The 19,973-nt window shown below is 37.1% G+C and overlaps 1 protein-coding gene across 10 annotated transcripts in view; it reads left to right on the top strand.

Moving 5' to 3' along the window:
- Positions 1-19,973, top strand: part of LOC310922121 (protein diaphanous homolog 2-like) — a gene marked incomplete at its 5' end in the record, with an annotated part of 248,534 nt that overhangs the window by 143,601 nt on the left and 84,960 nt on the right. For all 10 annotated transcript variants that reach the window (XM_083882510.1, XM_083882509.1, XM_083882507.1 and 7 more), the window contains 2 exons: positions 7,477-7,642; positions 15,516-15,651. In XM_083882510.1, the coding sequence (XP_083738636.1) occupies positions 7,477-7,642; positions 15,516-15,651 (302 nt within the window). The remainder of the gene's footprint in view (positions 1-7,476; positions 7,643-15,515; positions 15,652-19,973) is intronic.

Genomic DNA, 19,973 nt, shown 5'->3' on the forward strand with positions numbered 1-19,973 from the left:
TATTATAAATTTGCAACTAAAAGGCTGTCAGGCAAAGATTTTGGGAATAGGTATAGCAGTTCTTTACTAGATATATTAAAAATACAAATGTTATAGTACAAAATAATAAGCAAACAAACAAGGAATCCCAAAAAAACCCCAAAAAAACAAACAAAACCTCTGACTGAGTCAGAAAAATACAACCTGATGCTCTGTTAATCAGGGCATTGGAAACAGTCCAAAGTCAGCCCTTCTGGAGTGGCAGATGTGGTCCTGTTGGAAGCAGAGATGATGGTCCTGTGGAGCCAGGGGTCCTGAAGTACGTCCAGTCTTCCTTTGGGGGTCCCGTGGGAAACACCTGAGTGCCTGGTGATACCTGTGGCTCCTTTTTATCTAGCTGCAAATGGTTGCTCTTCTGCTCTCCAGTAGAGCATCTCCCAATAGGGTGATGAAATGTGTCATGTCATTGGTGAGCTTTGATGGTGTGTTAACAAAAGATATTCCCATGGGGATAGTAAAAGACTGAGCAGAGATAAGAGATAATACCTCACCCGGTTTTAACAGCTGGCTTATTATCAGGGAAGGCAGTTACCCCCTCCCTTCTGGAGTTACAACAGATAAGAAAAACAAAACCTTTGGCTAGCTCTTTGTTTTGGTCAAGTACCTTTAAGTATCCAACATTCAGTCTCCTTGGTAACTCATGGGGAAAAATTCTTTAAAGTAAAAAAAAAAAAAAAAAAAAGGGGCAAACCTAACCCCCAACAACAGGAGGGGCATTTCTCTTTTCCTTTCCCAACCTTTACCAAAAACTCTCTCTCCATGAAGTAACCACCAGATGTCCTGATTGAAACTGGTGAAAAGTGCAAGTGACAGCTCAAACATCCCTCCCTTAAATGAACCCAGCTGAAATGAGGAAAAGCTGCATGATTAAAGAGAGATTGTGGCTGTAGCTTCCCTGAAAGATTCAGGGCACACCAAGCTGTAGGTCTTGTTTAAGGCATCTGAATGTGTGATCCAAAGCAAATAGAATATTTCTAGGAGTGGCCACCAGGCATTTGCTGAAATACTTAAAAACTGTTTCTTTATCGTTGTTAGAACATGTCAACACTTTGTGTTATTCGAAACAGTCACAACTAATTTGAATATAACATGCAAAACAAATTTTACAACAATATTTCATTTGTACAAGCTGCATTTCTGTTTTCTTTCTTGTTTTTATTCATCTAAAGAGATTTTTAACTAATTGTTCTCCAGGGAAGGATGCTGCAAATCCATTATTCTGGCAACATTTTCTGTCTGATACATGCTTGACAATCATGTTCTCTGTGTTGCCTTCTAATTAATGCAGAAATAGTGATTGTTTGCCACCACAAAATAAAAAAAAGATATTTGAGTTTGAAAAAAAGCTAAAAATACCAGTCTTCATACTGTTTCAAATTATTTAAAAATCAAAATATCACAAATGAGAATTAAGAACTAGATGATTTTTGTTGTCAGGCAGTATGAAGGCAGTTTCAAAATTCTGGTGATGTCATCAGTGAAGATAAAGCATTGCTTTTGCCAGGATGAAAGGTTTGGTTTGCTTTCAGGGGTTGTAGAGCTTGTAAAAACTCTCTTTTAAATGGGAACATGAAATTTGGGGATTATTTCTGTTACAATAATGGGAAGAAAAAATTCTGAGTTCAGCAACATTCTTTTTCTTTGAATAATAAAACCCACAAGTGGTTCAGGGTAATTTAGGTTAATACCGAGCTCTAATTTTGGAGTGCTTTTTTTTTTTTTTTTTTTTTTTTTAAGATAAGATCTTGCCTTCTCTCTAGCCTGTGGCTTTAGAAACTTTACTTTTTGTGTTCTCTTTGGAGACTCAAAAAACCCCTTATTTTAAAAGTTTTCTTTTTACTACCACAGGAAATTCCTAATTTGCCACCTAAGTCTTGGAGCCGACTTCCCTGGTATAAAACAGTTCAAGATACAGCCTGTGGAGCTTTGCTCCTTGGGCTGAATATTTGATAAAGTAGGCCCTTGTTTATCCGTTTTTGCCCAGAGACTTCCTCTGGAACTTTTAGAGAATTGAACAGTGATCTTTGTGTCCTTGTTAACAGGAGTATAAATAAAAAAGTAATATTGAAATGATGACGACAAAAGCTTTCTCCTGTGCATAGCAATGTGGTGGAATCAATGGAAATTGTCTTTTCATTATTGTTATAAATGCAACGGCAAAAATCGGATTAATAAAGAAACAATTTATTAATAAAACAATCCCAATCACCAATAAAGAGAGAAACCACAAATAGGACGGGCAGCGCAGTGCTGGGTGGATAAGGGGTCTGTACTCTAAGGTACAGATTTCCCAAATCCACACGGAGCGGATCGCAGCCCAGGGTTTTATAGGGTTTTTCGTGTCCCGAGGCGAGGCAGGTGCATGGAATAGTCAAGCAAATAGTCCAAATACATCTTTGGATGGGTTTCCCGGATTTGTCAAACTTTGCAAATTGTATTCCGGGAAGGTTCCTTTCACATGCGGATGGGGCTCGCCGGTCCATGGTTATTTCAATGTGTATTCCTCGGCGGAGACTTCCCCTTTCGTTCGGGGAGGAATTTCTCTGTCTGAGTATGATGCCGATTCTTATCTGGGTTGGCTAGTGTCTTTGTTCCTCCTGATGGCTCCTGTCCCGTTCTTTGTCTCGGGCTGGGAAACGGCAGCAGCCTGGCTTGGAGGAAATTTTCTACAGACTGTACCTTATCACATTTTTTATATTAACACCAATCTAACATATATTTCTATATTCTTTTATCACGAATTTTTACCCCAATGTCACATTTATCACAATTATTGAGAAGTTTGAATGCAGCAAAGTTCAGAACTGATATGATTGTTTAGAGCTGAGAGGAAGTAAACACTGACAGATTTTTTAATGTTTACCAAGATGAAGGTTTTATGGCCATTTAGGCACAAGTCAGAAAGCTTCATCTGAATTAATGTGAATTAAGTGGTATGCTGAGATTTTGGGAGAAGGAACAGGTCACAGTCAGGGTTGTTCTTGGATGGTTGTGGCCTTTCAGTGCTTCATTTTCCACAAGCACAAAACCCACTGAAATCCTCTCTTTTTACAATGAATGCAATTGTGTTACATAATTCTAATAGTTAATGATAGTTGTGAGTACTAATGGAACAAAGGGGGAGGAAGAGCCCTCCTTGCTCAAAGATAGCTGAGAATCCACTGGTTTTTTGTGGTTTGTTTTTGTTGGTTTTTTTTTTTTTTTTTGTTTGTTTTTTTTTCCTGAACTGTTCTGTCAAATGCTGAATGATGAGGTAATTTGCTTTGTAATAAGGAAGAAATTCTCACACTGAGCTTTTTATGGTGTCCTGGGTTGCAGTGTAGGATGTACACAAAGTATTTATTCTATCACCATCTTCATGAACTCTTGAAACCAGGTGGGCTAGTGTTTTCCCAAGCCCCTGCCTTTGGGGTGTCTTCTGCTAATGGCCCATCAACGCCTGGCCCATGACTCACAGGTAACTCCCTCCAGGAGTTATCTCTGTTTAATGGGCCATCAAGAACCCACTTCACAACTCCTCATCTCATTGTGAGATGCTCTGCCCAGGGGGAGGAGCCAAGCATTCTCACCTGGATATAAGCTGGTATGTGGGACAGTGCAAGCAGCCCTTACCTACTGGATTCCCAGAGGATCAAAGCTACCAGACCTTTCTACAGGATCACTGCTTCAGGAAGAGCACCTCACCTGGACTGCTTCCACCATCCTGCTCAGGTTGTATTCTGACTCTGTCAGTGGTCCTTTGTGTTATTGCATTTATTTTATTTTATTTTTACCTTTTTACCTTTCTTCTTATTAAATTATATCTCTGACTTGGAGCCTCTCATTTGTTTTGCTTTCAAACCACAACATATGGGTATTTTATTAGGGAATCTTTAAGCTTTTCAGAAGCACATGATTTTGTGTAAACAGATCAAGTTGGGCTCCTGCTATGGCTCTTGGTTTCTTTGGGTTCTAAATTGGGTAGAGTGAAGTGTATTGCAATGAAGATTTCTGCAAATTTTTTTTTCTTGGTTTTATTTTTGTAAAGGCTTCCAACAGGAAGAAAAGATTAGGGATGTAATTGTGATTCATAATTATCTGTGTATGCTCCAGAAGTCTTGGCTGGTATGCAGTCACAGAGATGCATTATGGGTGGAGTGTGAGTGATAAAATTGTTAGCATGTGTTTATATCTTGATAGCAGGTGAAAATGGAGCTATCAGTGGAAATTAGTGCTGTTAAAGCTGAATTTCTGTCTTCAGTTACGAAGTTCTGTTTGCAGTGCCACAGTTCAATTCAAAGAATGCTCTATTATGAATGAGCTGGAAGATTAGAAACTAAGAGCTCTTGTGCATCCTTCATTAAAGATGACACCATTGATTCAAATTTTCTCTTCTAACAAGTTAAAACAGATATTTAGCCTGGTGATGCCTCAAGCCAGAATCTTGCCCTGCAATGGTATGCAAGAAAATGTGGAAAAAACAAGCTTCTGAATAAAGTACTTTCTCCTACTTGAACAAGCACCTTTAAACTTGCTAGTAAAAAAATCTGTGATTTTTGTTTTGGTTTAGAGTGGCGAGAATGAAACCAAGTTTAGAGTTTTTAAATGAGCACTTGGTAAAGCTTCAATCTCTTTTCAGGAAAACTGTTGGAATTAAGTATTGCTATTACACAAAGTTGACATATCTCAGATTCCTCACTCATTTTTTTTCATGAAATAGTGTTGGCATATCTGACTGTGTTCCCCTGGAATTACTCCTTTGGCTGAATCAGTACATTTCAAGGGCATTTTTAAAACTACTAATATTTTAGAAGTAGGAAGGTTGGATGAAGCAGAGAGTGTGAGAGCAACTCTGTTAATATTGCATGGTCTGTGACTGGGAAGTATTGTCTTTACAGCTCTACCTTGTCTTCTTCAAAATTAAGCACAGTTGAAATACTCAATTCTCTTTGCTCATCCCATTCATCCTCCTTGCTGACATCCCTTTGTCTTGCAGGCCATCTGTTGAAGATATTTCTTACTTGCAGTTTGGTACTTAATAGATAAAAAATAATAATGTGGAAATTACAGTGTCTTTTTCTAGAGTGGTGCTTTAAAATCTCTACTTTCAGTGGCAGTACTGGGATTTTTTAGTGCTTACTGTTGTTATTTCTTATGTGAGTGTGCAACATCAGTGAAGAACTGGGAGCTCTATCTCCAAGAATAGGCTGCAAATCTGGTATTGTCAAAGTATTTTTTCTTTTTTTCAGATTTTTTGGTAATTTTGGGGTTTGTATTATATTATGTAAGATTGATTTTAAAGGCTTCACTAAATTAATTTGTACATTTATATGTATTTCTTTTTGGTGAGTTGCTCATGACAGCAATCTGCTGACTCAAAGGCAATTCGTGTTTTTTCTAAAATTTTTAGACTGTGCTCAATAATTCAGTTATGTGCCATTATTACCAATTTAATGTATTCTTGCCATTAAACTTTCATTTCCTTTTGTGCAGTTAAATGTGACTGAAGACTGAACTGTACCAGGTTTATCTTGAGATGAGCGACTCAATAGTCCAAGCTTGAAATTCAAACCAAGCAGGCTAAATTTGTTTTTATTTAACTGAGAATTAGATATTGCCACTGCTGTGGCATTATATAGACAGATATAATTTCAAAATCTTGATTTTATAACTTAATATCTATTACTGTGTTGGTTTCTGTTTCTAAATGAACTTTACATGCTACCAGCTTTGCTCTTAGGCCATCAAGGCTTCAGTTGAGAGGATTGCTTGGAAAAATTGATTTTGATAAAGTTTTCAATCATACTTTTAAGAACTAATTTTTATAAGTTTATTTATGTACTCTCCCGTTAGTTAAAATGGGCAAATCCAGGTGGAATATTTGGCCTCTTTCCAATGGAAGGTATTTTCAGCTTTGTTGTGCTTGCCTGTAGCTTGTGCAGTGACAGGTACTCAGCAGCATCCAAGTGCTACAGAAACGTGAATAGAACATCCACCTGAATTTCCATGCTTTATTCTGCAGTTTGCTGACTGTTTTCTGGAGGATCACTTTTGGGTTTAGTCTAAACTCAAAAAGAAACAGGGAATTTTTTAGAATTTCTATGGATGTCTCTGTCCCCTGTTTAGTTTGCAGACTCGTTGATGTTTTGCAGAGAGCCTGGGATCTCAGAAGTGGTGTGGAATTAGAAATGTTACACCAGGCAGGCTCCCAAATGAGAGGAGAAGGTCTGGGGAGAGGCTGGAGCAGACCTCTGCCCTGTTAACAACCAGAATTCACATGGAAGGAGCTGTTACAAGGAAAAGCCACAGGGAGCCAGGCTGCAGGGTTTCTGTAGCTCAGGGAATCACTTGTGTCTATTATTCTTGGGGGTTGATATGTGCAGCAAACACTTTCATCAGCCACAATTCAGCAGAGCTGGTTTAATCCTGGAGTAGATGTGTTTTTCCCAGTGATTTGTGACTTTGTGGCTCTAAACAACCCCACAGAAGAAAAGAGCAGACTAAAACACACTTGCTTTGAGGCAAACCAATATTTCCTTTAGTAGCTCGCACCCTTCCTCTGTTTGAAAAATAATTTTTAATTTTTTTTCCACATAGAGAAAAGAAAGCACCACATTTTTCTATTTAAAAGCATTATGTCAAACTTTTAATGATGACTGCTGGGATAAAAGTCAGTCTCCTTTCTAAGCTTCCACACTTCCTAAGGAAAAAAAACCCCAAGACTTCTGTTGTTCCATGGTGTTTTTCTCACTAATAATTTCTCAAAACTGTTTGTCAGTTTCTTTGTGGATATTTCATTTTTGTAAGTTCAGCAAAATTACAGCATTGAGATTGTGTCCCAAAAAGTGAACCTAATACAGGCAGCCTGAGGCATGAACTGTGTGGCTGCACAGGAATGAATCCACAGAGAAGAATTTTGTAATAAAAGGCAAAGAAAATGAGATGTCATACTGTATGGTTTTGTCATTGATAGTTATGCACATTTTGCCTATAAAATGTATGTGTGTGAGGTGGAGGACATGACTTCACTTGAGCAGTGAGATCACAGATTCTCACAGCAAACTCAATTTCACTATGAGTTTTCATAGAATTCATTTTATAAAGTTGTTCATCTCTTCAAATAAAAATGCCCATAGTATTAAAAAATTTTATAGAGCAAGTTGTATTCTCTGTCAGTGGCAAATCTTCACCATTGGAAAGGGATCATTTAATGGAAGTGTTGGTATGAACTTGCAGACAATAATATTAATTCGTTTAATGGTGACAATAATATTACTATTAATATTAATTCATAAAAATATCCTATTTGGAAGCAGAACAGCACCTGCGCATTTTGCAGTTTTGACCTTTGTACTGAGAGCTCTTTCCTTGTGTACTCTCTTTCCTTTATTTGCTGTGGTTTTATTTTTATTCCTTTATTTGTGCTGCATTTGAGTAATTTTCCTTAACAAAACCTCACAGCTTTTCTGAGAGTGCCCGAGAGCAGTATGAAAAACTGTCCAACATGCACAACAACATGACAAAATTGTATGAAAATCTGGGAGAATACTTCACCTTTGATCCCAAAGCAATAAGCATAGAAGAATTCTTTGGCGATCTGAGCAACTTCAGAACTCTGTTTTTGGTGAGTAATACATGCAAAATGTTATCTATTTTCTTATATCTTTTTTTCTCCTGGTTTTAATTCTTTCCTTGTCCCTCTATTTTTTCTGTTGGGCCTAATTTTATGTTTTGTTCCATGGCAGGAAATTGAGTGAACGTTTCCAGAATTATTTAGATTTTGGTCATGACGTCCTCCAGTCTGTAACTTGGCAACTCAATTGTGGATAAGGATGAGCCAAATTTAATTCAACTTTGATATTTTAGCAATGTAATTAATCACTTTTAATGGACCAGGGAAAACATTAAAAGTTCACAGTGAAGCTGTTTTTTATCTGTAAGGAGCAAAAAAAATTACAAAAAAAGAATTAACTATTTCTGCAACATTTTGATGCTTGCAAGAAGTTTCCCCAGAGGAAAAATATGCTGAAATTCCTTTAATCTGTGGGATTTACTTTGAAAAAAGTAATAAGTACTGATAAGAATTCAGGAGCAATCAGATAAGACTGAGGGTAGAGAACATCTCCAAACATTCCCTAGAGCATGCACATATGTTAAATTTGTCCAGTTCACATTGCTGTGATACCTTCCTGCTTTCTCTAACTGGTCCCATCAACTTCTTTCAGTATTTTGGTGATTGACTGAAGTATAATTCCACATATTTTATAAATATTGGTGGCTCATTTTTTCCTGTTCATCATTCTTTTATGTTCTTGCTGGTGGCTGTCTATTGAATAAAGCTCCTTTCTTGTGCCATGAGCCAGTTTAGTCTAGAGGTTCAATAGTTCTTCAGGTTGCTGGAGTATCACAAGAATGAAGTAAATCATTTCCACAGGATTTTCCTTTGCCAGTGGAACATGAGTCAAATTCAAGCCTGGAGAATAAAGAAAAAGGTGTATTCTCTTGGAGCTGTCAACTGCAGAGAAATTGAATAAAAAGTAGCAAAAAGGGTGGCTTGTTGTGGGTTTTCTTTTTTCTTCTTTGCAGTTAAAGATCCACTGGATAATAATGTCTCTAATATTTAGGACTCTTCTGAAGAATAAGCATTTTTTAGCTTTTTAGTCCTTTATTCCATTGAAAGTAAACACAAATTTTGATTGTCCTTGAGGACAACTGCAACCTGATCCAACATCAAACCCAAAAGGATCAGGCTCTTATCAAATAATGATTAATCAGTTCCCTGGAGCAACATGCGGGTTTGTTCTTTTCCATTTGTGCTCTTTAACTTGCTGACTCACACTCTCTGTCAAGTGACCTGTAATGTTTTCAGGCTGTCACTTTCTGAATGTTTGTTTGTGTTGGTGGCAGAGGATTTCAAAACGTCCACCAAATCTGTCATGCCTACATTAGTAAATGGACATCAACTTCCTTTCAATCTGATTGTGCTGTGGAAGTTGTATGAGATTCATCTCAGCACTAGATAGGAAAATTTCCTTTTATCTTACCCAGTTTTTAAATGTTTTAGATTTTGTTTTCTCTGTGGGCTTCCTTTTCATGCAGATGGTCTTAAAGGTGAATTTTGAGTGTAAAAAACCCAAGTTATTTTTGAAGCAGGAAAAAGGATTTTTTGCTGTAGTTGTATGAAATGCAGAGAGGCTGTTTTGTTCAGTGGAGTGATATTTTCTTATCTGGTAGACAGTTTTATCAGTCGTGACTGCTTCCCTCACATTTGTGTAAATGCAGCTCTTTGAATAAGGAATTAAATCTTGAAGTATATTAGAAATGTACTTGGAGAAAAAAAAAGTTGTATTCCAGTTTCAGGCAGTATTTAAGCAGATGTGAGTAATTCATCAGGTAGCAGAATGAGAGATGGGTTTGGTAAAAGACCAGTGAAATAAATTGTCCTTTTGTATCAACACTGGTATTGATTGATGGCTGCTGTGTGCCTTGCAGTGCAACATCCACAAAGTGAAAATCTCCCCAAAATAAGGAAACACATGAAATGATCAGGAAACTGAACACTTTTTATTGGTGACCACTACTCTTGGCTTCAAGATTTTGTAAGACTGATGCCCTGAACCAGACAGGACACAGAACATCTGTTATGTTGCCTTCATAAAAAAATATTTTTACCACAGTGGATTCAGCATCCTGAGTAGAAATGTACCTGTAAGACCTTTCCTTCTTCCTAATATTTGTTTGTTTATAACTTGTTTTAAAGTAAGTTTCAAGCTCTGTGACTCAGGAGTGGGTTTTTTTGGTGGCTTTTTTGAAACATCCCTAGAATGCAGCAGGTCATTTGCTACAGTAATATAACTCAATGAATATACAATATACAAATAAATAAATAATAAACACCTGATTTACTATGAAATACAGTGCATAGTCAGGCTACATTGTCATCTTTCAAACTCATAAATTGAGTTTGTAATTCAGGAGTGGTTTAAAAGAAAGGCTCTATTTATTCATTGTTCTCTCTGGTTATTTGTCTGGGAATACACTTCATCCCTTCTGCTTAAAAAGTACCAGTTCTTTAATGCAGCCTGAAAGAGAACAGTTTCCAGATAGCAGGAAGCTGGGAAAAAATAAAGAATAATGAGCAAGAAGTATTTTCTTCAGCAAAATTTCCCAAGAGGTAATACCAAAAGTGAAACACTGCTCTTATTAATAGGCAATATACAGGAAGCCCTTCCTCTCCAAAATACAAACCTTTTGTAAGCTCTCTCAATTCTCATCTGAGCGTATGCATTCAGCTGATGCTGAGCAGAGTAGGTTTTAATCATTATCCTGAACAAAGCAGGAATTAGGTGTAGGCTAGGAAAGGATACAGGTGGTGGAATTCACATAGGAGCAGTAACTCAGCTTTATTTACAAGGGGTTAGTGCTGCTGGAGAAGTGCTTTATTCATGATGTAAAACACAAGGATGGCATTTCTCTTGGAAGCTCCCCAAAAGGTGTAAAAATAACTAATAATAAAAGAAATTAAACGGAGTTCAAGTACACTGTGTTGGCAAGTGTAGAAATAACTGCCTAGATGGAGTTGGATTTTGTTCTGACCTAAGTTGTTTCTCTGTTGAAGTGGTTGCCTTTGTGGATGGGGTAAAAGCACTGGATGTCATATTTCAGGGTAGAGATGCCACTGATTAAGGAAAATTTCCAAAAGCTATAGGGAAGAACATGGTCCAGACGAAACCATGAAGTTAAATTTCCTAATCTTGAAAGGAACAGGATTAAACAGAATAGGATTTTCTTTAGATCTTTGTTTGTTTTATATTCAGTGCTGGTAGCCGTGAGTCCAACTGAGAAATGTCATTATTTCCAGGCATTATCTTTGGAAGTTTCTAATATTAAAATGAGGATTTTGAATCCTCATTCCACTCTGAAAGCAAAGCATAGTTTGGGATTTTGGCTGAGGCAGAACTTAAGCTGTTGAAAAGCTCTTGTGAAGCAGTGACTTCATTACCTGCTCTGAGTGAGTCCCTTGGGCCTGATCCTAAGTCCAGAAGAGACTTCCACAGATGATGTGTGCAGGCTACAGATGCCAACATCTGCACTTAAATATTTCTGAAAAGCTCTTGTATTAGAATGAACCTGTCTTCTCTAAAATCTCCACAATTTTGTTTCACATATGTAATCTTAATCTCATCATTCTTTTTGTTCCTATATCCTATTAAGATTATTTGATAATTGGAATCTGTATTTGTCTTAATTGTGATTTCAGACTGATCACAGCATTATTGCAGCTTCATTTAGTGTGCTGATGTTGGAGTAAATTACAGCTTATTCACTTCCTAAAGTTCATATTTGCTCGCTTAGCATGTTTAGGCAAATCCAAGCAGGCTAATGGAACTGGATAATCCTGTCAGAACACAGAGTGAAGCATGAAGTGGAAGGTGTAGGAAACCTCAAGGAAAAAATTGCAGCTGTGTGAGCATGTCCCTTCAGTGCTGTTTTTTTCACATTTGTTATTTCTTTGTAGTGTAATGCCACACACCCTCTGCAGTGCTTCCTTATACAGTTCATCAACCATGTCTTTCAGGAAGTCTGCAAAATCTTTCCAACCCAGGTGTTTTTATTTTGTTATTTAATTACATTGTCTTTATATACTACACTGTGTGTAATTCTCAGTCTCTTATAAAATCTGTCGAGAATTTCCACCCAGAAACTTTGAAACCTTTCAGTATGTCACATTCAAGGCCCTGGTATTAAAAAGAGTAATTCACTTTTTCTTCTGGATTCAGGCTCTTGTATGACCAGTTCTTACAGATTTACCTTAGAATGAATTTTTGTTAAAAAGTCTAAAGGATTGTGCTCACGTGATGATGTGCCAAAACATTGATTTGTCTCTTGCTTGATCCAGAAAGATTGCTTTTGGAACAAAACAATAAATGCTCTGCCCTGGGCCTTGGTTTCTCTTTTAGGATTGTACCCAGACAACATTTGTTTTCCTGGGGTTTTCAAGTTGAGTGTTTTTTGTAAAGACAACGATATAGCTTCGTTTTTGTGTGTGTACTTCAGCTCTGTGTCTCTATCAGCTCTGTGTCTCTATCAGGAATAACCTGAATGAGGTGTGTGTGTTTATTCTGCTATCCAAATGTTGATTGAAGGGAGCTGGAAAAAGTCCCAAACCTGTCCACTCAAGGGCTATTTAATAATGATTCCAACTTACACAGTGAAGTAATTAAGTGATACCATGCAGCTTTTCATTGGTAGTGTTAAATTTGGTTTAGTGAACACTGCAAACCTCTTCTGCCTGGACAGTTTGAAGTGTTTTTTGCATGCCAGCAGCAAACCTCTCTCCCTCCCTCCCTGCCCAGGCAGCTCCATTTGCCAAGCCCTTAATCTGTCCTGGCAAGCCCAGGACATTTGTGCCACTGGGGTGGCCCTGCTGTCCCAAACCTCATCCTCTCTGCTCCATGGCCACCCAGCAGGAAATTCAATTTGTCTGCTCTTGTTTAATACCAGCTCCTTATGTCTCTTTTCCATTATTGTCATAGGGATAACAATGTATTTAAATGTGTTATCCTCCAAGAAACACCCATGAAAGATCTTCCTTTTACATGGAAACTGATTGCTCAGTCTGCTTTGTTTTAACTCCCTGAATTTCTGTAGATTAACTTCCAGTTAATCTGAGTTTGTCATTCCTAATGACTTATGACTGAAGAAGATTATTTTGCTGGAACTTCAACTGACATATTTTGCAGTTGCAAGGCAAATTTGGGGAAGGCCTGAGGGATCACAGGCAGCCCTCATTGGTGCATGACCACTTTGTAGCCATCTGCATCTTTAATATCCAGGGAAATTTGTGCATTACAGTTTGTTTTCTTTCTTCTTGTTTTTAATAATTTACCTTCGAGAGTCTATTTACAACTGTGTCTGTGTGAATATGTTTGTCTGTCAAAACTTAAGATATGTACAGAATGCAAGAGATGCATTAATTTTTTATTTGCTTCTTAAGGAAGCCAAGCTGTAAAATGGCAGTGCTGAGTACCAGAGCTGCACTTCAGTGAATCCTAATAAACACAAGGGACAACATCAAACTCTGTACTTCTTCAACTAACTCGCTTAAAAATAGATAATGTTCCTTGCTGAATCTATTCCTCTGCTAGGAGAGACAATAATTCGGTTTTGTTTTTATTATAACAAAGCAAACCCACACTCAAACTTTCTCTAACTTTTAATTTGCTGTTGAATTAGTAAAACTGCTTGCCCTTATGCACCAACCAAAATAACAGGGTCATGAAAAGCACATCAATAAAAGGTTTTTATACATTTAAATATTTCTATCTGCTGAGATTCACTCTAAAATTATTTCCCTTTTTGCATGCACTTACATGTTTTCAGAAGACAGCATCTAGATGAGTACTTTTCAAAATGTGTTCTAAAGCTGTTGAGAAGGCTTTTATTCTTACCAGAGAATTGCTTCTTTGTCTGATTTATAACTGTTAGATTAGTTTAGTTTTAATTGGAGAATAAATTTAGTTGTGTAGTAGATCCCTATGAACAGTTCTTTGTCACTTTGGAACTATATTGCAGTAACAAAACTGCTGATTTTTATTCCCTCTTTTAAAAGCAGTGTAAATTACAGAGTTATTTTTTTCAGTCTTGAAACTGATCTTTACCTTTTGAGGTAAGTTAGCCTGTAAAACAATGCAGAAAGGGGATCACTGGCATTTGATAGTTGAAAAAAAATTGTTAATCTGGAATAGCACTGTTCTGTTTTAGAATAAATCCACTGCAACTCAAATGCTTGGAAGAGAAAAGATTGGGAGAGTATAAAAGCATGTCATGAGAGACAAAAATAACCCTTTGCAGTAAAACTGTAGAAAATGAAACTGAAAGGGTTGAGATAATTCAGGCAGAGCAAATGCTGTAGAAACCACTGCACACCTGAGTCAAAATTTTCTTTATTTACATTAATCATCAGTCAGTTTTGAGAAACTGTGATCAAATTTGTTAGCAATATCAATTCAAATATAAAGTATGTTTATAAATAGAGATGAGTATAGATTTATTTTGCTTTCTGCACTGACTTTGATAGCAGGTGAGAGTATGTTCTTGCCAATGATTTATTTCCAGCTTTCATCTAACTCTGACTAAATGTATAGCAATAAATGACAACAAATATGGAATGGTTGAGAGTCCAACTGCCTGATGGAGGGTAATAACAAGCAAGCATATTCCAGGTGGTGAATGGGTGTAGATAGGTAAAAGGGGTACTCTCACACAGAATTAGCAGTATTTTGGTATCTTGCTCTTCTTCAAAAAGATTAAACCTTTATTTTGAATGTTTTGGGTTTTTTTAATCGCTATTGGTATCCATTGTATTTTATGAAGTGCAGTCTGAATTTCCACAGAATTGTTCTTCAGATAAAACTCATTCAGTTTGGCTCAAAGAGAATTTCCAGATAAAATAACTTTAGAGCTTGTTTAGTTCAGTCTGCTATAGATTTCTGGGTAGAAAATGTGACAAAATCTGTGATCTAATCACTAATGGCCAGTGAGCTACCAGTGCAACCATGACATTTCATATTTGCTTTCTCTCCTAAGACTGAGGACATTTCCTTCCATTACAGCTGGGAAGCTGCAGTAAAATGAAATCTCTGAACGTGCAGCAACAGAACTGTCCAAAACCAAAAGGGATAAGACATTGGGTTTACCTTCTAGTTCTGTTTTTTTCTGAAAGAAAAGATGTTTCAGGTGTTTCTGGTGCAGCTGGCTCTGTAATGGGGCAGTGAGTGCAGTTCTTGGTGCAGTTTAAAGTGAGTACCTGGTGTCCAGAGTCTCTGCAAACCAGGGATGAAATGTGGTGTTTGACCTCAAGAAACTCCTGAAATGGCACACTGAAAGATGCTGCCCCTTGCTTGAATGAATATTCTGTATTTGGAAGCATGTGGGAGTCTTGGATTTTTAATTTGCTAGTTTGTATATACTTTTAGCTCAGAGACATTTTAGTCTTTATATAAAAATTCAACTATTTTCCATTTCTTCTCCTGTATTTTAGTCATCCAGACTGGCTATTTCAACAAAAATATTTGATGAATTGTATTTAAATTCTAGCACCTGAGTTTCAGCCACTTATAATTGAATTTCCATCATAGTGCAAACTTGGCTTCCTCCCCACTCATCCCTCTTAAGAGCATGGCACAGCCTTAAGGTAGACTTGCAATCTTAATAGGGAAAAACACAAACATGTTGCTGCTGAAAAAAAATTCTTTTTTCCTTCACCATAAATGGAAAGCTATTTCAGTTTCCATTGCTCTGATCAATAATGCTCACATGTACAAGTAATGTGGTACATTATGTTCCCTCCAAGATTTCTGAGGATGCTCCAAGTATTGTGTCAAGTCCCTGTTTTTTTTCTCCTCTCATTTCATGTAGTCACAGGATCTGTGCAAACCAGGTTATTTTGGTTTTTCTCGGTGTACAGGCACTCATACTCATTTCCTCTAATGCAGGAGGCATTAAAAGAAAACAACAAAAGAAGAGAATTGGAGGAGAAAACCAAGAGAGCCAAGCTGGCTAAGGAGAAGGCTGAGCGCGAGAGGCTGGAGAGACAGAAGAAGAAGCAGCAGTTGATTGATATGAACAAAGGTAAGGCAGCATTTTTAGCTGAGAGATTATCATTAAAAAAATAGAAAACCAAGTCAGGAGTAATAAACGGAAGGCTATTTCTGATCAATATGAGAAATACTTGCTGACAGTTCTGAAAGCTGAAAAAAGTTTGCTTTCCAAAATGGAAAATTCTGTTTTGTTTCAGCCTACTTGGTCATGTCATTCGATTTCTGCGACTTAATGTGTGTAATGTTCCTTTCAAGGCATTTTGTTGTGAATTATTGACTTTTCTATATCTGTAGCACTTAACTGATATTTTTTTCTTATGGATTGACTTCCAAGAAGTGTCTTCCTTGCTTTGTTGTAATTTCATTCTGTAAACATCTCTATAATCAAGGTATTCTGGTAATTAATATCTTCCTTTTTGGACTTGGGGGGCTGTGTTAGAATGGACGTTCTCCCATTAGTCCTGTTAGGAGCTGGAAAATCTAGTTGAGCTTGGAACCTGAGTACAGAGTGATATTTCAGCACGATAAAAAGCAATGTGTTGATCTTGTCAGCTGGGAGAATATTGTATTTCACATGAGACCTCTCTGACAGAGAGGAAGGTAAGAAAGCAGAAGGAATGGGGTGGGCTCAATATTGATGCTGTGCAGATTTCCAGAAGGTTGTAAAATAGAGCTTTATTCTTTACCTGACTCCAGAAGACAAGCAGAGGTAAAATTGGATTCAGGGAAGAGATTACTTGCAGTTTTTTGTTCAGTTTCTATGAGTTTGTGGTAATCTGCTAATCTGACAAAGCTATAAAAACACCTGTCCTTGTTATCCATTTAACAGGGGAAAAATGCTGCAATGGTACCACAAATCCTGTTATCTTTGGCCTTGCTTGAACTGGCACTGACACTGCCTGGAATATTCTGCAGCAGAAATTCTTTTCTATAAATGGCAAACTTTATTATCAGATCATTTAAAGATGAGTCTAATTTCAGTATAGCTATAAACAAAATGTAAAATTTAAACACAGGGGATGCATAAATACATTTTCTTTTCTTTGTGAAGTTAAACTAGTGAAGGTTTCTAATGAGACTTTTCTAACCCATTCTTTCAGCATATGATTAATATTTTGTTAATATCTGCCAAAAAAATGTCCATGGTAATCAGAACAGGCATTTTTCTGTGAGTGGGATAAGAACCAGCTGAATGTCCCTCCATCCCCCTCCCTTTGCCAGAGTGCTTGAGAGGGTTTATTTAAACGACCACTTAAGACAATGCAAGCCAAAGATGTTTTGTGAGCTGTTGAAAAGTGTGGAAAGCTCACTTGGATGCTGTTGTCAGTGACTTGGGCTGTGGTTAAGGGCTGCAGCTCTCAGTTTGAAGTTACAACTTGTAAAATTGCCTCAGCTCAGTCCTGAGAGCACACCTTCCTTTTTCTGCATCCCTTCACTTTTCAAGCAGGTGAGGGGACACCTCTCAGCAGTGGCACAGATGCCTCACTACACTGACAGGATTTTGCTTTCCATCATGGAAGTCTTTTCCTATTAAATGATATAAATAAAGTTTAATTTGGCATTGTCATCCTCTCTTAATGAAAATGCAAATATATGAATGTCTTTACATGGCCCAATGCACCAAAACTGCCATTTAAATAACTAATGTTTGTAAACCTGTGACACAAAGTTAGTTTAATACTTCTAAATTTTTTTCCAGTTTGTAAATATTTAAAAATATCAATTTCACATATTACAACTGCTGCTGTGGTAGGAGGAGGGCTAAAACTCCATCCCCACTGGATTCTATGACAATGATATTCAATTGACTGTTTTTGCCAAATAACTATTTCTTTCTTGATGCAGCTACTTCTGTGTGCTCATTGCTGCTTATATAAATAGTTTGTAAATTTGTCTAAGTGAATGTGACACAGCAGACTTGGAGAAAGGAGGCAGATGTCCTCACAAGCTGTCACTGACAAGGTGATTTTCACCCAAAGGCTCATTTTAACCTCACCCTCTCTCAGCTCTTTCTCTGGATCTCCCGGAGTCAAATTTGATTTCAGTGCTGCAGCCTTTGAGGTCAAAGCAGTTGGGTTCCTGCATTTTCCAGCTTCTTGTGTAGTTGTATAATAAGTATTCTTCCTGTTTTCTGACTCTTCAGTGACCACTTTTTGGTGGTTACTGGAGAATCCAGATTAGGTTAATTATAATTAATTAACTTAAAATTAATATCGGTTTCTTGGTGTAATTGTAGAAAACCACAGTGTGGCCAGAATAAAGAATTGTTCTGAATATTTCCTAGTGATGAAGTAACTCAGACTTTGCCAATATTTTGAAGACTGCTTTACTCAGTTTGGTGGTTTTGTGCTTTGTGTAACTGAGCTGCCACATAAACACTACATGTAAACTGATGAAAAACCTGCTGAACATTCCAAAATATTTAAAGATGAATGCAAAAATATTAAAAAAACTATAAAAAAGGAATATTCAAAAAAAGGTATCAAGATTGTTAGCATTAGGTGAAAAGTCCAGGTTTCCTGGTGAAGTTTGGAGGCATAGAAAGGTTTGTGCCTTATGCACACACCTACAGATCTGAAGGTTCACAGTTCAAATCATGGGAGATGAATTTGGAGGAGAAGCCTTTCATGACTTCCATCTGATTCAACATCTGCAAAATTCTTGCAGCATTGCTTCTGTGTGCATGTCTGAAGTAAAAAGAGAAAAAGAATTGGAGAATTCAGCTTCCTGGGAGCTGCAAAGTGTCTAACAGCAATTCTGATGCAAGAGTTATTTAATCAGAAACAGTTTTGCTCTTCATTATATCTGATTATTGTGGCAATTAAAGTCACCTTTAACCACCAGTATTTGGATACAAGATAAAATGAGCTTCCTCAGTCCCAATTAGGAATAAATTAATTGTTTTGAAAACATATTAACATTCTCCCCTAATGAAGATAATGCAAGTGAAGCTCTGTGCTGGAGGTTGATGGATATTCCTGCTTTCCCTTTCCAAGTACCCCCATATAAGATTTTATGTGCTTTTTATTCAGGCTGGTGTGTTCTAGTGTGAGCAAGAGTTCTGCTGTGTTTCGTTGAGCTGATGTTTCATTTCACTGAGGCAGGATATCATTCCAGAGGTTGCTTTTGCTGCAGTTTTCTAATGATTCTGTGCTTTTCTGGTTGGTTTGTCTTCCTTCCACATCCTTTAGCATAAACCAAAATTCATACAAAGCTTACTATGTGTTACATGTTGTTTTGTAAATGTCTTTTTGAATTTCTGTATTGGCTGGTGATTGCATGGGGTAGCTGGAGTGGTAAAACTTGGGTCTTATTTGTATTTTAAAGATGATTAGTTTGTGGTGCTGGATGTCAATAAGGTAAATGTTCAAATTCCTTTGGGAAGTCATTATTTTTCATATTGCTGTTGATGGTCTGTTTGAATATGTTGCACACCTCCTGAAACCTGATATTCACAGAACAAAAAATAGATTGAGCTTTGCATTATGCTTAAAGGTGAGCATCTACAGAACCAGGATGAGGTTTGAGTTTTCCCCTTCAAAGGAGTTCTGCAGGAACTGTTAAAAAACTTTGTAAGATCTGTTTGTGCAGGAGTTGAAAGCCATCTTGAGAATGGGGTGTGAGTGTCAGAATTCCTGAACTCCTGCTAAATGGGTCATAAACAGCTCAGGAGGAATGCAAATAGATGTGAGTATGGACAGGAAGTTAGAAAGAAATTACAACTTGAAATTGAATCTCACCTTTAAATGTTTTGCTCTGGAAAAATTTGGATTTGATAATGAAGATGACCCATATGGTACCTTCTGATTGAGTTTATCAGGGGGAAAAATATTAGAATGACAAATCTGTGATTGGGATAATTGCAGGGAAGAAAGAAAAATTTAATTCTTTTCTCTTAAAAGTAGGTTTCTTGGGGACTATTTACTGAACAGTGACAAGCAGTAACTTTGGGAAGTTTTCTATGCAAATTCAACTTTTCCTTAGAGAAATTATATTTGTGCTTCAAAAAGCAGGTACTGTTATTAATTTTGAAAGTAGTCATAATTTTGCTTATCGCAATGTAAGTGCTGTATAACAGTTGATATTTTGTAGAACTTACAATGTTAAAAAGCATTTCAGAAATAATTATTGATCAGCTTTAGTGTAAGGCTGGTTCAAAAATCAGGGCTGGACAGGGTAAGGAGCTGAAAAACCCTTGGTTCTGTGTAAGGGCTGCTCATGATAAGAAACCCCCTCCTGAATTATCAACACTGTTTCCAGTTCCAAAACACAACCCCACACCAGTTGCTGTGAAGAAAATTAACTCTATCCCAGTCAAAATTATCACCAATATTAAAAAAAAAAGAAAGTAAA

This window comes from Zosterops lateralis (assembly GCF_965231275.1).
Source record: "Zosterops lateralis genome assembly, chromosome: W".
NCBI classification, from domain to species: domain Eukaryota; kingdom Metazoa; phylum Chordata; class Aves; order Passeriformes; family Zosteropidae; genus Zosterops; species Zosterops lateralis.